We start from the raw sequence: 18039 nt of genomic DNA, 5'->3' as shown, positions 1-18039 counted from the left end.
GCTTAGTGCAGTTTTAAGCTTTAAATAACTTAATCTTCACTAAGACTTTTGGGACACCCTGCTGGAAACAGAAAAGTTGCAAAGGCTCTGAAGCCACATTTGCCTGAATTCCCTGAACTGTATGTAGCAGCCCCAAGAAGGGAAGTCCCAGATAGGATTCTGAGTTTGTCAAGATAAGCCTAGGATTATATCAAGCTGTGATTTCTTATGACAATAAGTGGAATTAGAGCAAGTGGCAAGGTGGAAGAGGGGATGTTGGATGTAAAGTTAGATCTGTATTCTATGTCTTGTTTGATCATTAACCTACAAGTTTCTTAACCTCCTCTCAGTCTTTCCATCTGAAATGTTGGGTTGAACTAATGGATTTCTAATGGCCTTTCTATTCCTAAGATTCAGTAATTGGAGTTAGCTAGATTTTTCTTCATTCGTTAATCTATGTTTAACTATTTTAATAATTATATATGAGAAACTAATAATTATAATCTGGATCTCAGGCACCTTTAAAGCACACATCTGTGACAAATGGCAGTGTACCCTAAGAATGAAGGAAAACAGATTTTAAGTGCTGAAATTGCAAAACCTAAAATTATAAAGAAACAATTTTCACATGTTTTAAAGCTGTGTTTATTTTATCTATTGTGAGAGAGTTAGGCTCAATCGAGTCTTCAGGTTTGTCCTTTTTCAAAAACATTAGTTTATATAGTTAGAAGATTATTATACACGAAGTTTTATATTTTTCTTCTAGTTACTTTTTTGTTGATACATGGATAGATGGGTTAATCCTTTATTCCACCATGGTGAGTTTTAAGACAAGAGAATAGCTAATAGTACCTACCCTTCATTGTTAATTAAAACTTGGGTTGATACTGCCTTCAGACACAAATATGGAATATCCATGGATTAGGAGAGAAAAGTTTGGTCAGAACTAGGGTTATGTGGTCCTCTGAATTATTTACAATGGACTTCTCAACTTTGTTTTATTTATATCTTGGAGAAAGAAACTTTTGTGAAATTTTTTACAAATCAAATCACTAAATTGAGGATTGTTCGTGCATTTCCTATAAATAGGTGACATGCAACTTTTTATCAAGCCTGTCTACCAACAACAGTGAGATAAAACTAAATTTTAGGCCTCCCACTCTGGGAGGCCGAGGTGGGCAGATCGTTTGAGCTCAGGAGTTCGAGACCAGCCTGAGCAAGAGTGAGACCCCCGTCTCTACTAAAAATAGAAAGAAATGATCTGGACAGCTAAAATTATATATATAGAAAAAAATTAGCCGGGCATGGTGGCGCATGCCTGTAGTCCCAGCTACTCGGGAGGCTGAGGCAGTAGGATCGCTTGAGCCCAGGAGTTTGAGGTTGCTGTGAGCTAGGCTGACACCACGGCACTCTAGCCCGGGCAACAGAGTGAGACTCTGTCTCAAAAAAAAAAACAAAAAAAAAAAACTAAATTTTAAAAAGACAGTCCTTCATGTCATTTATAGTCTGTCCCTCACAAAAATTGGTTCATGCTTTGAAAATTACATTTTTATCATAACCAGCCTCTCAGTGTTCTGGCTTATTCATTACATCACAGTTGTATGTGGTTTATTTTGTACTGTATTACTTAAAGCAATTATCAAAAAAAGTTTGACAAAAGCAAGTAGATATTAATACAACCTTCTTCTCCACCCCCATCATCTCACTCTCTTCAGGATCTCCCATCAGTGGTTCTCAACTTTGGTTGGGTATTAGAATCATCTGGGGAGCTTTAAAGACTAGTAATGTTTGGGTCCCACCCCCAGATTCTGTTATATTATTGGGATGGAGTATAGTCTGGGCATTGAGAGGCTTAAAGCTCCACAAGTGATTCTGATTTGCAGCTGCTGCTGAGTACCTCTGTTACCTCTCCTTGTGAGATACCTGCGTTACCCAGACCAATAACCAGGAATCTTGTCCCAGGTCTTTCAGCCATTTTTGCAGTTAGTACTGTGTATGCTATCCAGTTGATACTTTCACAAAGTTTTCATTAATATACTGCAGTTTGAATCCCTTCCAAATGAAATAATACAAAAGATGCAAGGTGAAAGAACAAATCTTTTAAGCTAACATTTAATCAACCATTTATTGTCCTTCATATAAATAAGAAATCTGGTTGCACAATACAGTGATGGAAACGTATAAAAATGTAGGAAATATGATTCAATCTGTTTCATTGCCCAAGAAGCAGCAGCCAAAAGATTCTTTACCTTCTACTAAATCTACCTGCTATCTGTTGCTTTTGTTAAAGCATCCATGGCATGTTTATTACCATATGCTTATTCCATGGCTTGGAACAAGATTTCAGTTTATCATTCTTGAAATTCTGCCATTATTTTCTAAGGTGCCCTGAGCTGAGGAAAATCATTTGTACCAATGGGAAAACTTAAATTCTAAGACAATTACTACAGTAGTTGTGCTGCTCGCAAGCATCTTATAACCACAGTCTAGTATTTCTTTGCTGAATCAGGATTGGGAAGTGGGAACTGATTCTAATAGGGTAAGTCATGGGAAGAGTTCAAATGGCAATGATGATATTTTGTATGGAAAGAGGGTGGCTGATAAAATTATAAAATCTTAGTAATGCATTAGGGAATCTCAGCTAAAACTGCCTCTTTCTGAGTTTAAAGAGCAGGGTTTTTTTTTCTTCATCTTTCTTAATTCCTAATCTTTGACCATTAATAAGAGAATTAATTACATATTAGACAGATTTTTTTAAATGATAAAAGCATTGCTCTGGGAATTTTAATAGTTTGTTTTTCAGTCTTTATTCAGTTAAATTGAAGAATAAACTAGAATATTTTTCGTTTTATGTTCTAACAGGCACCAGAAGTAATCAGAATGCAAGATAAAAACCCATACAGCTTTCAGTCAGATGTGTATGCTTTTGGGATTGTTCTGTATGAATTGATGACTGGACAGTTACCTTATTCAAATATCAACAACAGGGACCAGGTAAATATTTACCATCTCTCTGGGTTTATTTTACAATTTGTATAAAGGCTCCAGTTAGTTGTAGAAAAGAAGTGTTGAGTCCTGGGTAAGCATGAAGGGTAGATTTCTTGATCTTACTGTTACCAAGTTTTGGCAATCTTTTGTACACTTTTGGCAATAATAGCAGCCTGTAAGGCCTTTCCTTAAAATATCAGTCATTGCCTCACACCTATAATTCTAGTACTTTGGGAGGCCAAAGCAGGAGAATCATTTGAGGCCAGGAGTTCGAGACCAACCTGGGCAACACAGCAGCACCCTGCCTCTACAAAAAATTTTTTAAAAAGTTAATTAGCCAGGTGTGGTGTTGTGCACCTATAGTCCCAGCCACTTGGGAGGCTGAGGCAGAAGGATCACTTGAGCCCAGGAGTTTGAGATTGCAGTGAGCTATGATGATGCTACTGCACTCTAGCAAAGGCAACAGAGCAAGACCCTGTCTCAAAAAAAAAAAAAAAGAGTCTTAAATGTTACAATGGAGTGAAATTCCTGATTTTTTAAAGATACAGCAATGGATATACCTCAGGTTTCTTGACCATAGCACAATTAGATGAATGAGCTCTTCTATGATAGCATCTGGACTTTATACCTTTTATTCTATCACAGATTATGCTATTGGTGCAGGTACTCAGTTATGGACTTCTTTATAACAAATTCTTTTAAAATTATTAAGGTTTCTTCATTTTTTTTTAATTTTTAAAATTAGGTAAATGGAAAAAATGTTACATCATGCTTTGATTTTTCTATAATTAGAATTCTAGTAGGAGGATAATTTTTTACCTCTTTCCTTCCTAAGTTCCTTTTCTCTGTCCCTTACCTTCCAGAAGGTACCAGTGTAACCTCATGGAGCTCTTAGCCTTTTCTATCTCAGCCACATTAAACTTACTTAGGCTTTTAAAACTGGCCAAGAAAAGTGAGTTGTCTTTACTGAAAGTACCTTGAATACCTCAACATTTAAGTGTATGGGTGTGTAGAGGGACAGAGAGAGATTACAGCAGTTATACTTCATTAGAAAACAATAGTTTGACCACATAAACTGCGATTAAAGAATGTTTAGACTTTATACTGGGATTTGCATCAGAATCACCTGGGAAATTTGTTTAAAAAAATGGAGATGCTGGAGCAGATTCTGACTCATTAGAGTGAGGTCCAGGCTACGTGCATTTCTTAGGTTTCTCAGGTGATTCTGATGCATACTAAAGTTGAGAATCACCAGTCCAAAGGAATTTTTAAAAGTGTGAGCTTTACTTATATTTCCATATAACTTCCCAACCTAATGAAATGATGGTTTTTGTGTATAAATATGTTGCTTCATTTAAGGGATGTGTTTGTTTTGGTCGGTGGCTCAACTCTCGGTGTTTTTGGTGACATCTCTATAGGTTTCTCTCTTCACTACCCTGTGATATCAGGGGAGTATCATGTATTTTGTGTATACTTATTGAATCACCATATATGTGGCCCTTACTCAACAGTCGTCTTGATTCTGTGTTTTGAGGATTTTTTTAAATGGCTACACTTCTGCCCATTTCATCATAAAACTAAATTTTTAGTTGCTATTGGACTTTCTAACTACTTCATAGCATTAGAATGTTGAGTCTTGGCTTTGCGTGTTAAACAGCATATGACTTCAGTTTTAATTATTTGGTATTTTAAGCCTATGTGAGACTTAGATTCAGGGTGGACCAATATATTAGCTAAAGAACATAAGTGAGGCATTGCACTTACTGCACTGGTGTCAGATCTAGATCACTGAGATGACTGATTTGATAATGGCAGTCTGAGTAGCAAAATTGTCTCTAATTTGCACACTTCATGTGCTCTGCCTTTTACAGTCTTATTAATTCGTTGGTACAGCATAAAACCGTGTGCCGTGTTCACCTTTCCTGTGCATATTATTTGTCTACAGAAATTACTAGGGATCTTTAGTTTAGTTGATTTATCATAGAGACTGCAGATTAACATAAATTTATGAACCTAAAATCTGGATAAAATCCATTTGTCAGTGAACAGGTTTATTTTAATACAATAATAAAAGTATAATACGGAAACAAGTATTATTATCTCCAAAATGTGGATAAAAGCATCCCAGAGTTCTGCACTCATCCACTTCTTGGCATTTTAGGTGCTTTGTCCTCCATGGGAGTATAATAAATGATGTGGCAAGGGCTTACTCTCCATGAGAGGAGTGAGTGACCAGCAGAAGGGTAAGGCCTTTACTAGTTAATTCTTTCTAGTAGTATAGTTAGATCCTTCTGGAATTTGCCAGTCTGAAATGAAGTTAAGTATTTGATGGAGAAGAAGGGTGAAAGAGTGATATCCTCTTGTCACTACCCCCATTCTGTTTCATTACCCTCTAGTCTGCCTCCGTCAAATGGTACTTTCCCTGTAACTCCACATTTTGAAAGGATGACTCTGGTTATCCTCAATGAAATAACCCCAGGTATTGCTTCATCTATCCTCTTGATTTGATTTTTCTTTCTGTCTGTCTTTCTTTCTTTCTTTCTTTCTCTTACACTTTGATCTCCATGGCTCTCAGATTAAATGTCTGTTTAAGAATCCAAAAATACTATGCCACGTAGATACCATTCCCCTATACATTCAACCCCATAGTCTGAGGTGGCAGGTTTTGCCTGTAAATTCAAAGCGGGGCTCTAGTAAAGCAGTGTAATGTAATGGCAGGCCTTTGACTCAAGACCCTCATGACCAGGTCACCTTACTTCTCTATGTATCTTTTTTGTTTCCATTAATAAAAATAAGATATTTAGACTAAAGAATTTCTTCTAGTTCTAAAAATCAGGTCTTTCCTAAAATAGGTCTCTTAGCTCTTTGAAGGATTGACCATCTCTATATTACTTTGCAAAGTAGTATTCCTTTTTTACCTTAACTTACCCTAGTGTTGGAAGTCTGGAAAATCACTTTGTCATTTGTACCCCTCTTTATAATTCCAGTATTTTCCTCTTTAATCACCCTATTCTTCCCTCTTTCACTGCAGCTTTTCTAAGTTGGGATTAATAATGTGCTTCTTTAAGCTAGGTATATTGACTGTACCCTCATGGTTTTCGTTTCTTGGAGCAGAAGTGCTATGTCTTCTTAAAAGAAAATAATAGATAACATGTCTGGTATCATAAGTGTATTCCAGTTATTATTGCTGCATAACCAACCACCCAGAATGTAGTAGCTTAAAACAAATTATTAGTGTGAATTTGCAATTTGTGCTGAGCTCCCATGAGGAAGGTTCATACCTGTTTTATGTGGTACTGACTGGAGTAGCTAGTCATTGTGTTAAAACGATCTACTCCAACATGGCTCATTCACCTACCTGGCAAGTCGGTGCTAGCTGTCAGCTAGAAGCTCAGTCATGGCCAAGGGCCGAGGGTCAGGGGCCTCAGTTCTTCTCCACGTAGACCTTTCCATAAGGACATCTTCACAGACTGCTTGGCTTTTCTCATAGCATGGTGTCTGGACTCTAAGCACAATATCTCAAGAAACGGGAAATAAGTACCAGTGTCTTATCAACAGGCAAATTATTTTAATAGAAAATGTTTTCAGTACCTGCTATATACAAAGCACTGTGGAATACAGAGAGATTCACAGATGAAGAGAACAAAGCACAGGCTCTGCTTACAGCAGGGTGGACAGTTCTGTTGAGACAGTACTGGGGATGGTACTGAAAATGAGCAGACGTGTGCTTCAGTAATGCTGAGAGGTGAATGAAGGGGTAGAGATGCCAGGAGTGCTGAGTGCAGATTGAAATAAAAAGACCCAGAATTTCAAACCGAGGTATTGCTCTTATAGTGTATTAATCTTCTATCCATGAATTACATCCAGGAAAGACTTTCCCTTTTCCCTTCTTGTTGTTTCTTCATTAGTGAGCCCCCCACCCACCCCAGCAGATGTTTATTGAAGGTCACTTGCTTTGTGCCTTGTACTAAGTAAATTCTGTAGGGCATATAAAAATATGAGAGTTGTCCTCAATTTTTTCTCCCATTCCTCCTAAAAGAATTTTTAAAAACTATATACCTCCTTATACATTTTTTTTTTTTTTTTTTTTTGAGACAGAGTCTCACTTTGTTGCCCAGACTAGAGTGCCATGGCATCAAGCTCACAGCAACCTCAAACTCCTGGGCTCAAGCAATCCTTCTGCCTCAGCCTCCCGAGTAGCTGGGACTACAGGGGACTACAGGCATGTGCCACCATGGCCGGCTAATTTTTTTCTATATGTATTTTTAGCTGTCCAGATCATTTCTTTCTGTTTTTTTAGTAGAGTCGGGGTCTCGCTCTTGCTCAGGCTGGTCTCGAACTCCTGACTTCAAGCAATCCTCCCTCCTTGGCCTCCCAGAGTGCTACGATTACAGGCGTGAGCCACTGCACCTGTCCCGTCCTTACACATTTTTAAGTTGGCATGTACATATTTTTATCTTGCAAAAATAATTGCAAAGAATGTAATTTCCAGTGTATTCTATTAATATTTTAAAATAAAGTTACTATAGCCCTGTTTTTAAGATGTATACAGGCCAGGCGCGGTGGCTCACACCTGTAATCCTAGCACTCTGGGAGGCTGAGGTGGGCAGATTGTTTGAGCTCAGGAGTTCGAGACCAGCCTGAGCAAGAGCGAGACCCTATCTCTACTAAAAATAGAAAGAAACTAGCTGGACAACTAAAAATATATAGAAAAAATTAGCCGGGTATGGTAGTGCATGCCTGTAGTCCCAGCTACTTGGGAGGCTGGGGCAGAAGGATCGCTTGAGCCCAGGAGTTTGAGGTTGCTGTGGGCTAGGCTGATGCCACAACACTCTAGTCCAGGAAACAGAGTGAGACTCTGTCTCAAAAAAAAAAAAAAAATACAATAAAGTAAAATAAAATGTATACAGTAAAATCTAAAAACCATACTGATTTGATATCTGCCATCACTCGTTTAAAAAATACAAAAGCTCTTTGTTAAGTTTTGGAAGTTTTACGTGGTTCCTGTTTTTCCCTTCAAACTATTTGTATTCTGTTTTCCCCACAGAATTTTGTTCTACTGTAAGATAGTTTTATGCTTTAAAGCCTTTTATTGATTATCAAAGTTACATCTCTGCAACAAAAGATGTTTATAATTTTAAATTTAGAATTTTAAAAAAAATTTTCTGTGACTTTGGACCCTGTTAATTTTTTAAATTCTAAATTATGTTATTGTTACAATTATTAATATGTACCTAGTTATTAAGTTCTGAGATATAGAAACATAGGAGGTAAAATTTTATTGGAAATGTGTATCTTAATGAATGACATAGGGCTTTTCTTTTCCCTTGAATTAATTTATGTATCTGGGGATAAATAAGGCTTTTTTGCTAGAATAAGCTAGGGCTCAGCATCATTCCTTTCCTTGTTTTATTTTTAGAGACAAGTACTGAGAAATCTTATTCAAATAAGAAAGTAGGAAAGGCAGGAGTTTTGTTACAGCCATATACAGAGTTTAGGAGTTCCTAAGACCAACTTCACATTCAGTCGTTCTAAAAGGACTCACTGAAAACTCACTAACAGCTGTTCCAGACTCCCTGACAGCCGTTATGATTATAGTTTATTAAAATAAAAGAATACAGATTAAAATTAGCCAACAGAAGAGGCTCATAGGACAGAATCCAAGAGAGTTACTGTGTAGAGCTTCCAGTTACCCTCTTCCAGTGAAGTTGTAGACAGTGCTAAATTCTTCCAGTAGCAATATGTGACAGTACACGTAGAGTTTTGCCAACCAGGGAAGCACACTTGAGCCTTGGAGTCTAGAGTTTTTATTAGAGCTAAATCACATAGATACAGTTGACCACCTGTGTGACTAACCTAAGTTTCCAGCTCCTCCAGAGGTCAAGCTGATGCCACATGCCCCACAGCTCCCTGTATAAATCACATTGTTAGCATAGACCATCTGGCATGGCCCATGGCCTCCAGATAAACAGACACTCTGATCAGGCAGGACATTTTAAGGTCTTAGTGACTACCTCCCAGGAGCCAATGGCTAAGGCCAGCCCTCACTTTGGGCAGGGTTAATTCTTTACCACATACCGTATCACTCAGTTATTAGAATTCATTCCTATAATATGCCAAAAATTACATAGTAACTTGTCATTAGGATTTTTTTAATGATCAGCTGACATTTAATTTTGTTGGGCCAGGCACAGTGGCCCACACCTGTAATCTTAGCACTTTGGGAGGCAGAGATGGGAGGATTACTTGAGGCCAGGAATTCAAGATCAACTAATTTTGTTGAAAGCAAACAACTGGAAACTGACTTGCAAAGGGATTTGTTACCCATTCATTAGAGCCCAGTTAGACACCAATATTTGGAAATCTCTCTTTGATGCCTCAGTGGTTTACTGTTGTTAAGACTCCATATGGGTAAAAGGTATGCCTTTTGTAAAGTGGGAGAAGGACAGTTACAACAGGAGAGATGGGAAAGGAGGATAAGCTTTACATCACACTTGAGTGATTCTCCAGCAAATCAGTTTTTTGAAGGGGGAAATCGATAAGTTGACAATGTAGAAATTAATTCCCTTAAAACTACCCCTTCGTATACCTCTGGTGAAGTCTTCATGTAACCCCAGGGATACTTTACCCTGGTTTGAAAACCACAAGTATATGACATGGCTAATCAGTTAGCAAATATTTATCATTCACCCTAAGGAGTTATTAACTTAAACATTGAAAGCCGCATGTGTCCAGAAAAGGTTATGTTAAATACTGGAGGCAGAGTTGGTTATAGATTTTTTAAAAAGGAGATTGAAAAAATATAGCCGGGCGCGGTGGCTCACGCCTGTAATCCCAGCTCTCTGGGAGGCTGAGGTGGGCGGATCGTTTGAGCTCAGGAGTTCGAGACCAGCCTGAGCAAGAGCGAGACCCCACCTCTACTAAAAATAGAAAGAAATTATATGGACAGCTAAAAATATATATAGAAAAAATTAGCCGGGCATGGTGGCACATGCCTGTAGTCCCAGCTACTTGGGAGGCTGAGGCAGTTGGATTGCTTGAGCTCAGGAGTTTGAGGTTGCTGTGTGCTAGGCTGACGCCACGGCACTCACTCTAGCCTGGGCAACAGAGTGAGACTCTGTCTCAAAAAAAAAAAAAGAAAAAATATATATATATGAGTCACAGTCCCTGCTCTACAAATACCTGTAGTCTCATTGGGGAACTTAGATAACATACATATTACAAAAAGATTAATAACCATTCAAGGCAGTAAATGATCATCACAGCTAGTGGTGGGAAGGAGGACACTTCTAGGTGTGAAAGGAAAAGTATGATAAGCATTGTGAGCTTTCAGTTAGGCCTTGATTCCTCTGGATTTCAGATAGCTAGAGAATAGGGTTAGGGAGGGCATTGCAAATTGAGGAGGAGCAGAGGCAATGTAAGAGTGGTTAAGAGCAGATTTGTATTGGAATGGTCTTCTCTCCAAATCCTCTTTATCACTTATATATTAATAGCTGTATTATCTTTTTTTTTCCAGCTTATTATGGGGGTACAAAAGTTCAGGCTATATATATTGCCCATGTACCGCCCATCCCCCCGAGTCAGAGCTTCAAGCGTGCCCATTCCCCAGACAGTGTGCATTGCACTCATCATGTAGTTATACCCCATCCCCTCCCCCCACCCCCATCCCCCCGAGTCAGCACATTCAAGCGTGACCATTCCCCCATTCCCCGGACGGTGCGCAACACACTCATCATGTAGGCATACACCCATCCCCTCCCCCCACCCCCCACCTCAGTCTGATACCCAATTGGTGTCATTCCCAAATGTGCATTTAGGTGATGATCAGGGAAAGCAATTTGCTGGTGAGTACATGTGGTGCTTGTTTTTCCGTTCTTGGGATACTTCACTTAATAGAATGGGTTCCAGCTCTCTCCAGGAGAACAAAAGGGATTCTTTATCACCGTTAGATTCCTTAAACAGATTCAAGTAGACCTACCATTCGATCCAGCAATCCCATTATTGGGCATATACCCAAAGGAACAAAAGTCATTCTATGACAAAGACACCTGTACCTGAATGTTTATAGCAGCACAATTCACAATTGCAAAGATGTGGAAACAACCCAAATAGCTGTATTATCTTGGGCAAGTTATTTAATTTGTTGGAGCTTTGGATTCCTTATCTGTAAAATGGGATAAATACTGACCTAGTAGAATTATTTTGAGCATTAAATTGAATGACATCTACAATCCAAATGTCCCAGAGTTCTTTGGCCTTTCAGGGCTACATTTTCCATTAATAGCAAAGTAAGCATATCTGAATTGCTGGCCTGTAAGACAATATAGGCAGTCTAGACCCTTTCTTTCAACTTTGAAGACCCCCTTGGAATTGCTGTACATTCTCTTGGTTGTTGCTTGTCACCTGTTGCTCCAAGGTATTATTCCAGGTTACTCCTAGAATAGTGAGACTGCTGTACTCCATTAAAATGATGATGTTAAGATTACATGGCTTCAGAAATGGGCAGTGTGGAAGAAAACTATACTCCCCGGAATATCTCATTCCATCTTCCCAAGCTTCATTGTTGTTACCTGTACCATAGAGACCATATTGCAATCAAAGCTTTACTAAAGTTTTTTGTTCATCGTTAAACAAAGGTCATTACAGCACCTAACAGGAAATAACATAAGGAACTTGACTGTTCCCAAAATTCATCAGCTCTACCCTATAACAGGGATCTCTCACTGGCTTCCTTCACCTTTGCCTCTAATCTGCCCCTATTGGACCTGTTCCCTCTCAGATCAAAACCTCCTCTCTCAGACCCTCTCTTCCCTGAGTCCCAAGATTCCTAACATCTGTCTCTGCTTATCCTCAAAAGAACCAAAAATTTAGAAAATTAAGAAATTAAAAATAATATAAATCTCTGTACCCAGAGAAGACAAGCCTTTTTACTTTATTAAACAGAAGATTTTATCTCCTCTCTGGAGGAGGCTCTGGTTCTCAGATTTGTGTAGCCAAATGCCCCATTAGAGGTTCCACAACAAAAGGGCTTAAAATGCAGATCCCAAAATGACTGCTAAAAAGGTTAACTTTTTTGGTTTCTGCTACACTTAAGGACTTACCACAATGTCCAACAGCAAGAAATGCTCAATAAATTATTATTGTTTAAGTAAAAAAGAGTCAGTATAACCTCTGCTTTAGAAAGATTGCCCTGTCAGCGGGAAATGGACTGCATGAGGTGGGACTGGAAGCACAGGAGCACTGGGAGCAGTTAGGAGATCTTTGCATAGTCCAGTGGCCCTGAGGGTTGAGCTGGCAGCTCAGTGAGCGTGGACTCCCCACAGTCTATGATGTATAGAAATCCAAATACTAGTGTTTTATTTAAACTTTCTATTGACGTGTAATATATATATAACTTACCTATAAGGTTTATGATTTGCCTTTTTTTCTTTCTTCAGATAATTTTTATGGTGGGACGAGGATACCTATCTCCAGATCTCAGTAAGGTACGGAGTAACTGTCCAAAAGCCATGAAGAGATTAATGGCAGAGTGCCTCAAAAAGAAAAGAGATGAAAGACCACTCTTTCCCCAAGTAAGAAAAATCTTCATTCTGCCTAAAAGAACAGAGTAATATTCAAAGGCAGACTTTTGAGCACTTTTTCAGGCACACAGTTTGTATTTCATGAGTTTGGATTCCATGTGCTAACTCCAGACAAGCAAACACATGAAGATGATTTTATAAAGGTTAAGCAGTGGTTCACCTAGAAATTTGGGGTCCCAATACAAAATATTCAGAAAGACTTTGCATTTGTCTGGTAGTTCTCAAACTTTTTGGTCTCTGAACCCTTTTCCACATTTAAAAATTATCGAAGACCCCTTCCAAAGAGCTTATGTTTATCTAAATAATAATTGCTATATTAGAAATTAAAACTATGTTTTAAAAATATTTATGAATTTATTTAAATATAATAATAAAACTAACACATTAAATAACATTTAGATAAAACAATTATATTATCCAAAACAAAAAAAAATAGTGAGAAGAGTTGTATTATTTTACGTTTTTTGCAAATCTCTTTGCAAAAAGAAGACAACTGGATTCTCTGCTTTTGTACTTATTATGTTGCAATATGTCACATCTTGTCACCTCTGAAAACTCCACTTGTAAAATAATGACAGTAAAAGGGATAAATAATATCTCATTGCTACTTAATGAAAATAGTTTGAACCTTGTGGATCCCCTAGACATCCACAGACCACACTTTGTGAACCACTGCTTTAATTCTTCTCAATGGTAAAATAAACAGATGCCAAGGTTCCCTTTAACTAGGTCTTTTTGAGGGGCATTTCCACCTAGGGCAAAAAGAAAAGGCAACTGTCAGCTCAGTCAGCCTTTCTCTGATTCTTGATAACTCTTTGCCTTTTGTCTTTTCATGTTGTTAAGCTACAGCCCTTAAGTTAATAAGCCCTAAAAAGAACTGCAACTAAGTGCCTCAACAAGCTTAGAGTTTATCTACAGTAGATATTTGTAATATAAATGCAGTGTTTTCTAAAGCTTAGGAAGTTCTTGATAGCACTATATAAATATGCCTTGATAAATCAGTACAGTTTCAGGTGGAAAATGTTGACTTACATAGTTACTCTCCCACCATAATTACTATGATGTTCTTTTTTGTGAACCTTTATGCCTTTGAATATCCAGTCCTACCTGAGTTACTTAGAAGTCATTACTACAGGAATGAGATTAATTCAGCCTTTATTTTTTATCTAAAAAAAATTTTTATTCTTCTGTAAATAATTAAAGAAGATAAAATTTATGGCTTTCGGTTGTTTGGGGATTTTTTTTCATTTGTTTTGTTTTTTAATTTAAGAGTCAGGGTCTTGCTCTGCTGCCCAGGCTGAGTGCAGTCGTGCAACCATAGCTCACTGCAGCCTTGAACTCCTGGGTTCAAGTGATCCTCCCATCTCAGCCTCCCAAATAGCTGGGACTACAGGCACTCACCACCATGCCTGGATAATTTATTTGTTTATTTTTAGAGATGGGGTCTTGCTATGTTGCCTAGGCTGGTCTTGAACTCCTGGCCTCAAGCAATCCTCCTGCCTTGGCCTCCCAAAGTGCTGGGATTACAGACATGAGCCACTGTACCCAGTCAAACTGATCTTGAGGTTGCCTCAGAGAGGCTAAATGTTGAGTGGATAGATAAATGTTTTACATATTGGAATTCTCAGTTACTATTCCTTTGAGGAAGAGTTTTTGTTTTTGTTTTTTCACTCAGAAAACCTGGTTTGAGACTATCCCAGTGAAAGGCCAGTGTTGTTGACCATGTCAGCATGACCTTGTACAGTGTTCTCTTTCCACATCCCAGGTGCTAGGGTTTTTTTATTTGGCATGCTTGATTTACATTAATAATGCAAATTACATCCTTAGGCCCACTTTTTTTTTTTTTTTTTTTTTGAGATAAGAGTCTCGCTTTGTTGCCCGGGCTAGAGTGAGTGCCGTGGCATCAGCCTAGCTCACAGCAACCTCAAACTCCTGGGCTTAAGTGATCCTACTGCCTCAGCCTCCCAGGTAGCTGGAACTACAGGCATGCGCCACCATGCCCGGCTAATTTTTTCTATATATATTTTAGTTGGCTAGATAATTTCTTTCTATTTTTAGTAGAGACGGGGTCTCGCTCTTGCTCAGGCTGGTCTCGAACTCCTGACCTTGAGCGATCCACCCGCCTCGGCCTCCCAGAGTGCTAGGATTACAGGCGTGAGCCACTGCGCCCGGCCTAGGCCCACTTTTTAAATGACATTAAAAGGAGCAAAATCTTCATACTTCTAAATATAACATTTCATTAATTGCATGGTATCATGCAATGCAAATGCAATGCAAAAATGAAATGCATGTATGAGTTTTTCAGATTATTTGAAGCTACCCCTTTTATGTACTATTGTTAAATTTTCATTACAAGATAATCATTTCGTACCATACTATTAATGTGGCACATAAATTTTAAATAGTTAAAGATCTATATGTAAAAAACACAACTGTAAAATATGAAATTATTTTTAAAGTCTGGAGGTAGGGGCCGGGCGCGGTGGCTCACGCCTGTAATCCTAGCACTCTGGGAGGCCGAGGTGGGCGGATCGTTTGAGCTCAGGAGTTCGAGACCAGCCTGAGCAAGAGCGAGACCCCATCTCTACTAAAAATAGAAAGAAATTATATGGACAGCTAAAAATATATATAGAAAAAATTAGCCGGGCATGGTGGCGCATGCCTGTAGTCCCAGCTACTCGGGAGGCTGAGACAGGAGGATCACTTGAGCTCAGGAGTTTGAGGTTGCTGTGAGCTAGGCTGACGCCACGGCACTCACTCTAGCCTGGGCAACAGAGTGAGACTCTGTCTCCAAAAAAAAAAAAAAAAAAAAGTCTGGAGGTAGGAAAGGCCTTCCTAAGGCAAGAGACAAAATCCAGAAGTTATGAAGGAAAAGATTAGCAGATATGACTACACTAACATTTCTTAACTTTTATGTAGTAAAAATAACACTGAAAAATGAAGAGAAAAATAATTGTAGCATCTATAACAAAGAGTAAATATTTGTAGGATACAAAGGACTCCTACAAATCAAAAAGTAAATGACTGCTGACTCGGGAAAGGGGGGGTGGGGAAAAAAATATGAAACTATTGTTTTTAACTTGCACTGTTCACTTAATAATTTATCATGAACATTTCCCATATTATTTCATATCATTGTACAAGAAATAATGTATACATTATGAGGACATACTGTATCTAACAAGATATACTGTTAGACTCTTTGATTCTGTAAAATTAAATAAAAATAAAAAAAAAAAAAAGAAAAAAAAAAACAAAAAAAAAAAAGTAAATGACAATCAATAGAAAATGGGCAAAAAGGATATGAACAGATGATTCACAAAAGAAATACAAATGGTGAATGTACTTAGGAAATGGTGAAAAGATTTTAGTAGCAGTCAGTAAAATGCAAAGTCATACAACAGGGAAATACATTTTAATTTTGCCTCTCAGATTGGCCACATCCAGCATTGGAAACACCGTTGGGAAGAGAGGAAGAGCGTTCTTTTTAAATTTTTAAAGTGTTGGTGGGAATGTAAATTGTTCAGCCTTTTGGAAGGACTTAATCCGTAAATTTAAAATACTCCAAAAAATCTATTCTACAGAACCTACTTCCATAAGTATTCAGATATATATAAGAATGTGTACTATAATAGGAAAAATCAGAGACATAAAGACTAAGCTTTCCCAGCCTGAGCAAGAGCGAGACCCCACCTCTACTAAAAATAGAAAGAAATTATATGGACAGCTAAAAATATATATAGAAAAAATTAGCCGGGCGTGGTGGCGCATGCCTGTAGTCCCAGCTACTCGGGAGGCTGAGACAGGAGGATCGCTTGAGCTCAGGAGTTTGAGGTTGCTGTGAGCTAGGCTGATGCCACGGCACTCACTCTAGCCTGGGCAACAGAGTGAGACTCTGTCTCAAAAAAAAAAAAAAAAAGACTAAGCTTTGTATAGATGGCATAGATATTGGTGAGGGAAAAGGAAAACAATACAGAAAAAAATATATGTAGTGTGCTACCACTTTAAAAGGTGGTGTGGTGGTCTCTGTTTTCATACGTGCATAGAAAAGGTCCAGAAGAAAGTATAAACTCTAACAGTGGTTACCCCTGGAGGATGGGATTTAAGAGCCTTATACTTCTTACTTTATAAGTTTCTATATGATTTGAATTTTTATTACATGCTATGCTTAGAATTTAAAAATCTTTGTAACACTGCTTACTTCTCTGTCTTCTTATATTAATCATTATAAAGATTATATTTTAACTTAAAAGTTTTGGTAGCTCGGGGCAATAATAAAAATAATAATAATGGCTGCTAAAGTTTTACTGAATACTACTTACCATAGGCCAGGTATTATGCTGAGCCCTATAAACATGTGTCGTGATTATGAACATGCATTATCATGCTGTATGCCTTGAAGGGTCATACATAACCTGTTTCTTTGTACCTTAAAGTATGTGAATTTTTATGTTTTGTATATTGGTGTCTATTTATACAGTTCTCCTGTCTTCAACTCTTGGGTTGTCACCTGTCACTTCTCATGTGCCCCTAGCAGTCTGAGTCAGTGGGGTTCTGCTTTTAATTAATGTATATAAGACATTCCCATCGCTAAATTTCTTTAAAGGGTGAGTTGCTGATAGTTCTGTTTAAAGATAGTCATATAGTGCTGTATTTATACTCCCTCTTGTTCCCAAAAGGGACTTGCAGTCTGTAACAAATAGGTTATATAATTGGTTTTAAATTTTTATTATTTACTGTTTCAAGGCTGGCAAATGATCTAAAAACACAAACAAAAGCTAAGTATGAGTTACTTTCCCCATTCAGTTTATAGAGATAAAAGCTGTAATAGTTTGGTAGTTTTCTTTTTAAGAAAATATCAGTTTCTTTGTAAATATTTATGATAATACTGAAAACTGTGTAAGATTTCAGGTGCTTTCTTGTAAAGTATGATGGGACTTTCAAAGATTTACACCACCCAGATTTTCATTCTTTCTGTTTTTTCTTTTTTCTTTCTTTTTTTTTTTTTTCTTTTTTTCTTTTGTTTGTTTTTGTTTTTGTAGATTCTCGCCTCTATTGAGCTGCTGGCCCGCTCATTGCCAAAAATTCACCGCAGTGCATCAGAACCCTCCTTGAATCGGGCTGGTTTCCAAACAGAGGATTTTAGTCTATATGCTTGTGCTTCTCCAAAAACACCCATCCAGGCAGGGGGATATGGTGCGTTTCCTGTCCACTGAAACAAATTAAATGAGCAAGAGAGTACAGGAGAGTAGCAACAAAAGGAAAAAAAATGAACATATGTTTGCTTATATATTAAATTGAATAGAGTATTCTCTTTTTTTTTTAAGGTGAACCAAAGACCACTTGTGTGTTTAAGGACTAGATATAATTTTTTCCCAATCTAAAATTCATACTTAACATTGGATTTTCAACATTCAAGGGTTGAAATACACAAACATTGCTAAAAAGTGGCAGTGCCTCTTCTAGAGGCTTTACTTCCTGTTCCAAGTTT

At 37.8% G+C, this 18039-nt stretch overlaps 1 protein-coding gene across 7 annotated transcripts in view; it reads left to right on the top strand.

Annotated features, from left to right (window-relative positions):
- Positions 1 to 18039, top strand: part of BRAF (B-Raf proto-oncogene, serine/threonine kinase) — a 147117-nt gene that overhangs the window by 122478 nt on the left and 6600 nt on the right. For 5 of the 7 annotated variants that reach the window (XM_069462732.1, XM_069462731.1, XM_069462729.1 and 2 more), the window contains 3 exons: positions 2842 to 2973; positions 12405 to 12539; positions 17591 to 17744. In XM_069462732.1, coding sequence (XP_069318833.1) covers positions 2842 to 2973; positions 12405 to 12539; positions 17591 to 17744 — 421 coding nt within the window. Of the gene's footprint in view, positions 1 to 2841; positions 2974 to 12404; positions 12540 to 17590; positions 17818 to 18039 lie in introns of those variants that run through there. The other 2 variants (XM_069462730.1, XM_069462727.1) reach the window with 1 other exon arrangement.

Source organism: Eulemur rufifrons, chromosome 29, assembly GCF_041146395.1.
Source record: "Eulemur rufifrons isolate Redbay chromosome 29, OSU_ERuf_1, whole genome shotgun sequence".
NCBI classification, from domain to species: Eukaryota; Metazoa; Chordata; class Mammalia; order Primates; family Lemuridae; genus Eulemur; species Eulemur rufifrons.
This window is presented reverse-complemented; position numbering and strand designations above follow the sequence as displayed.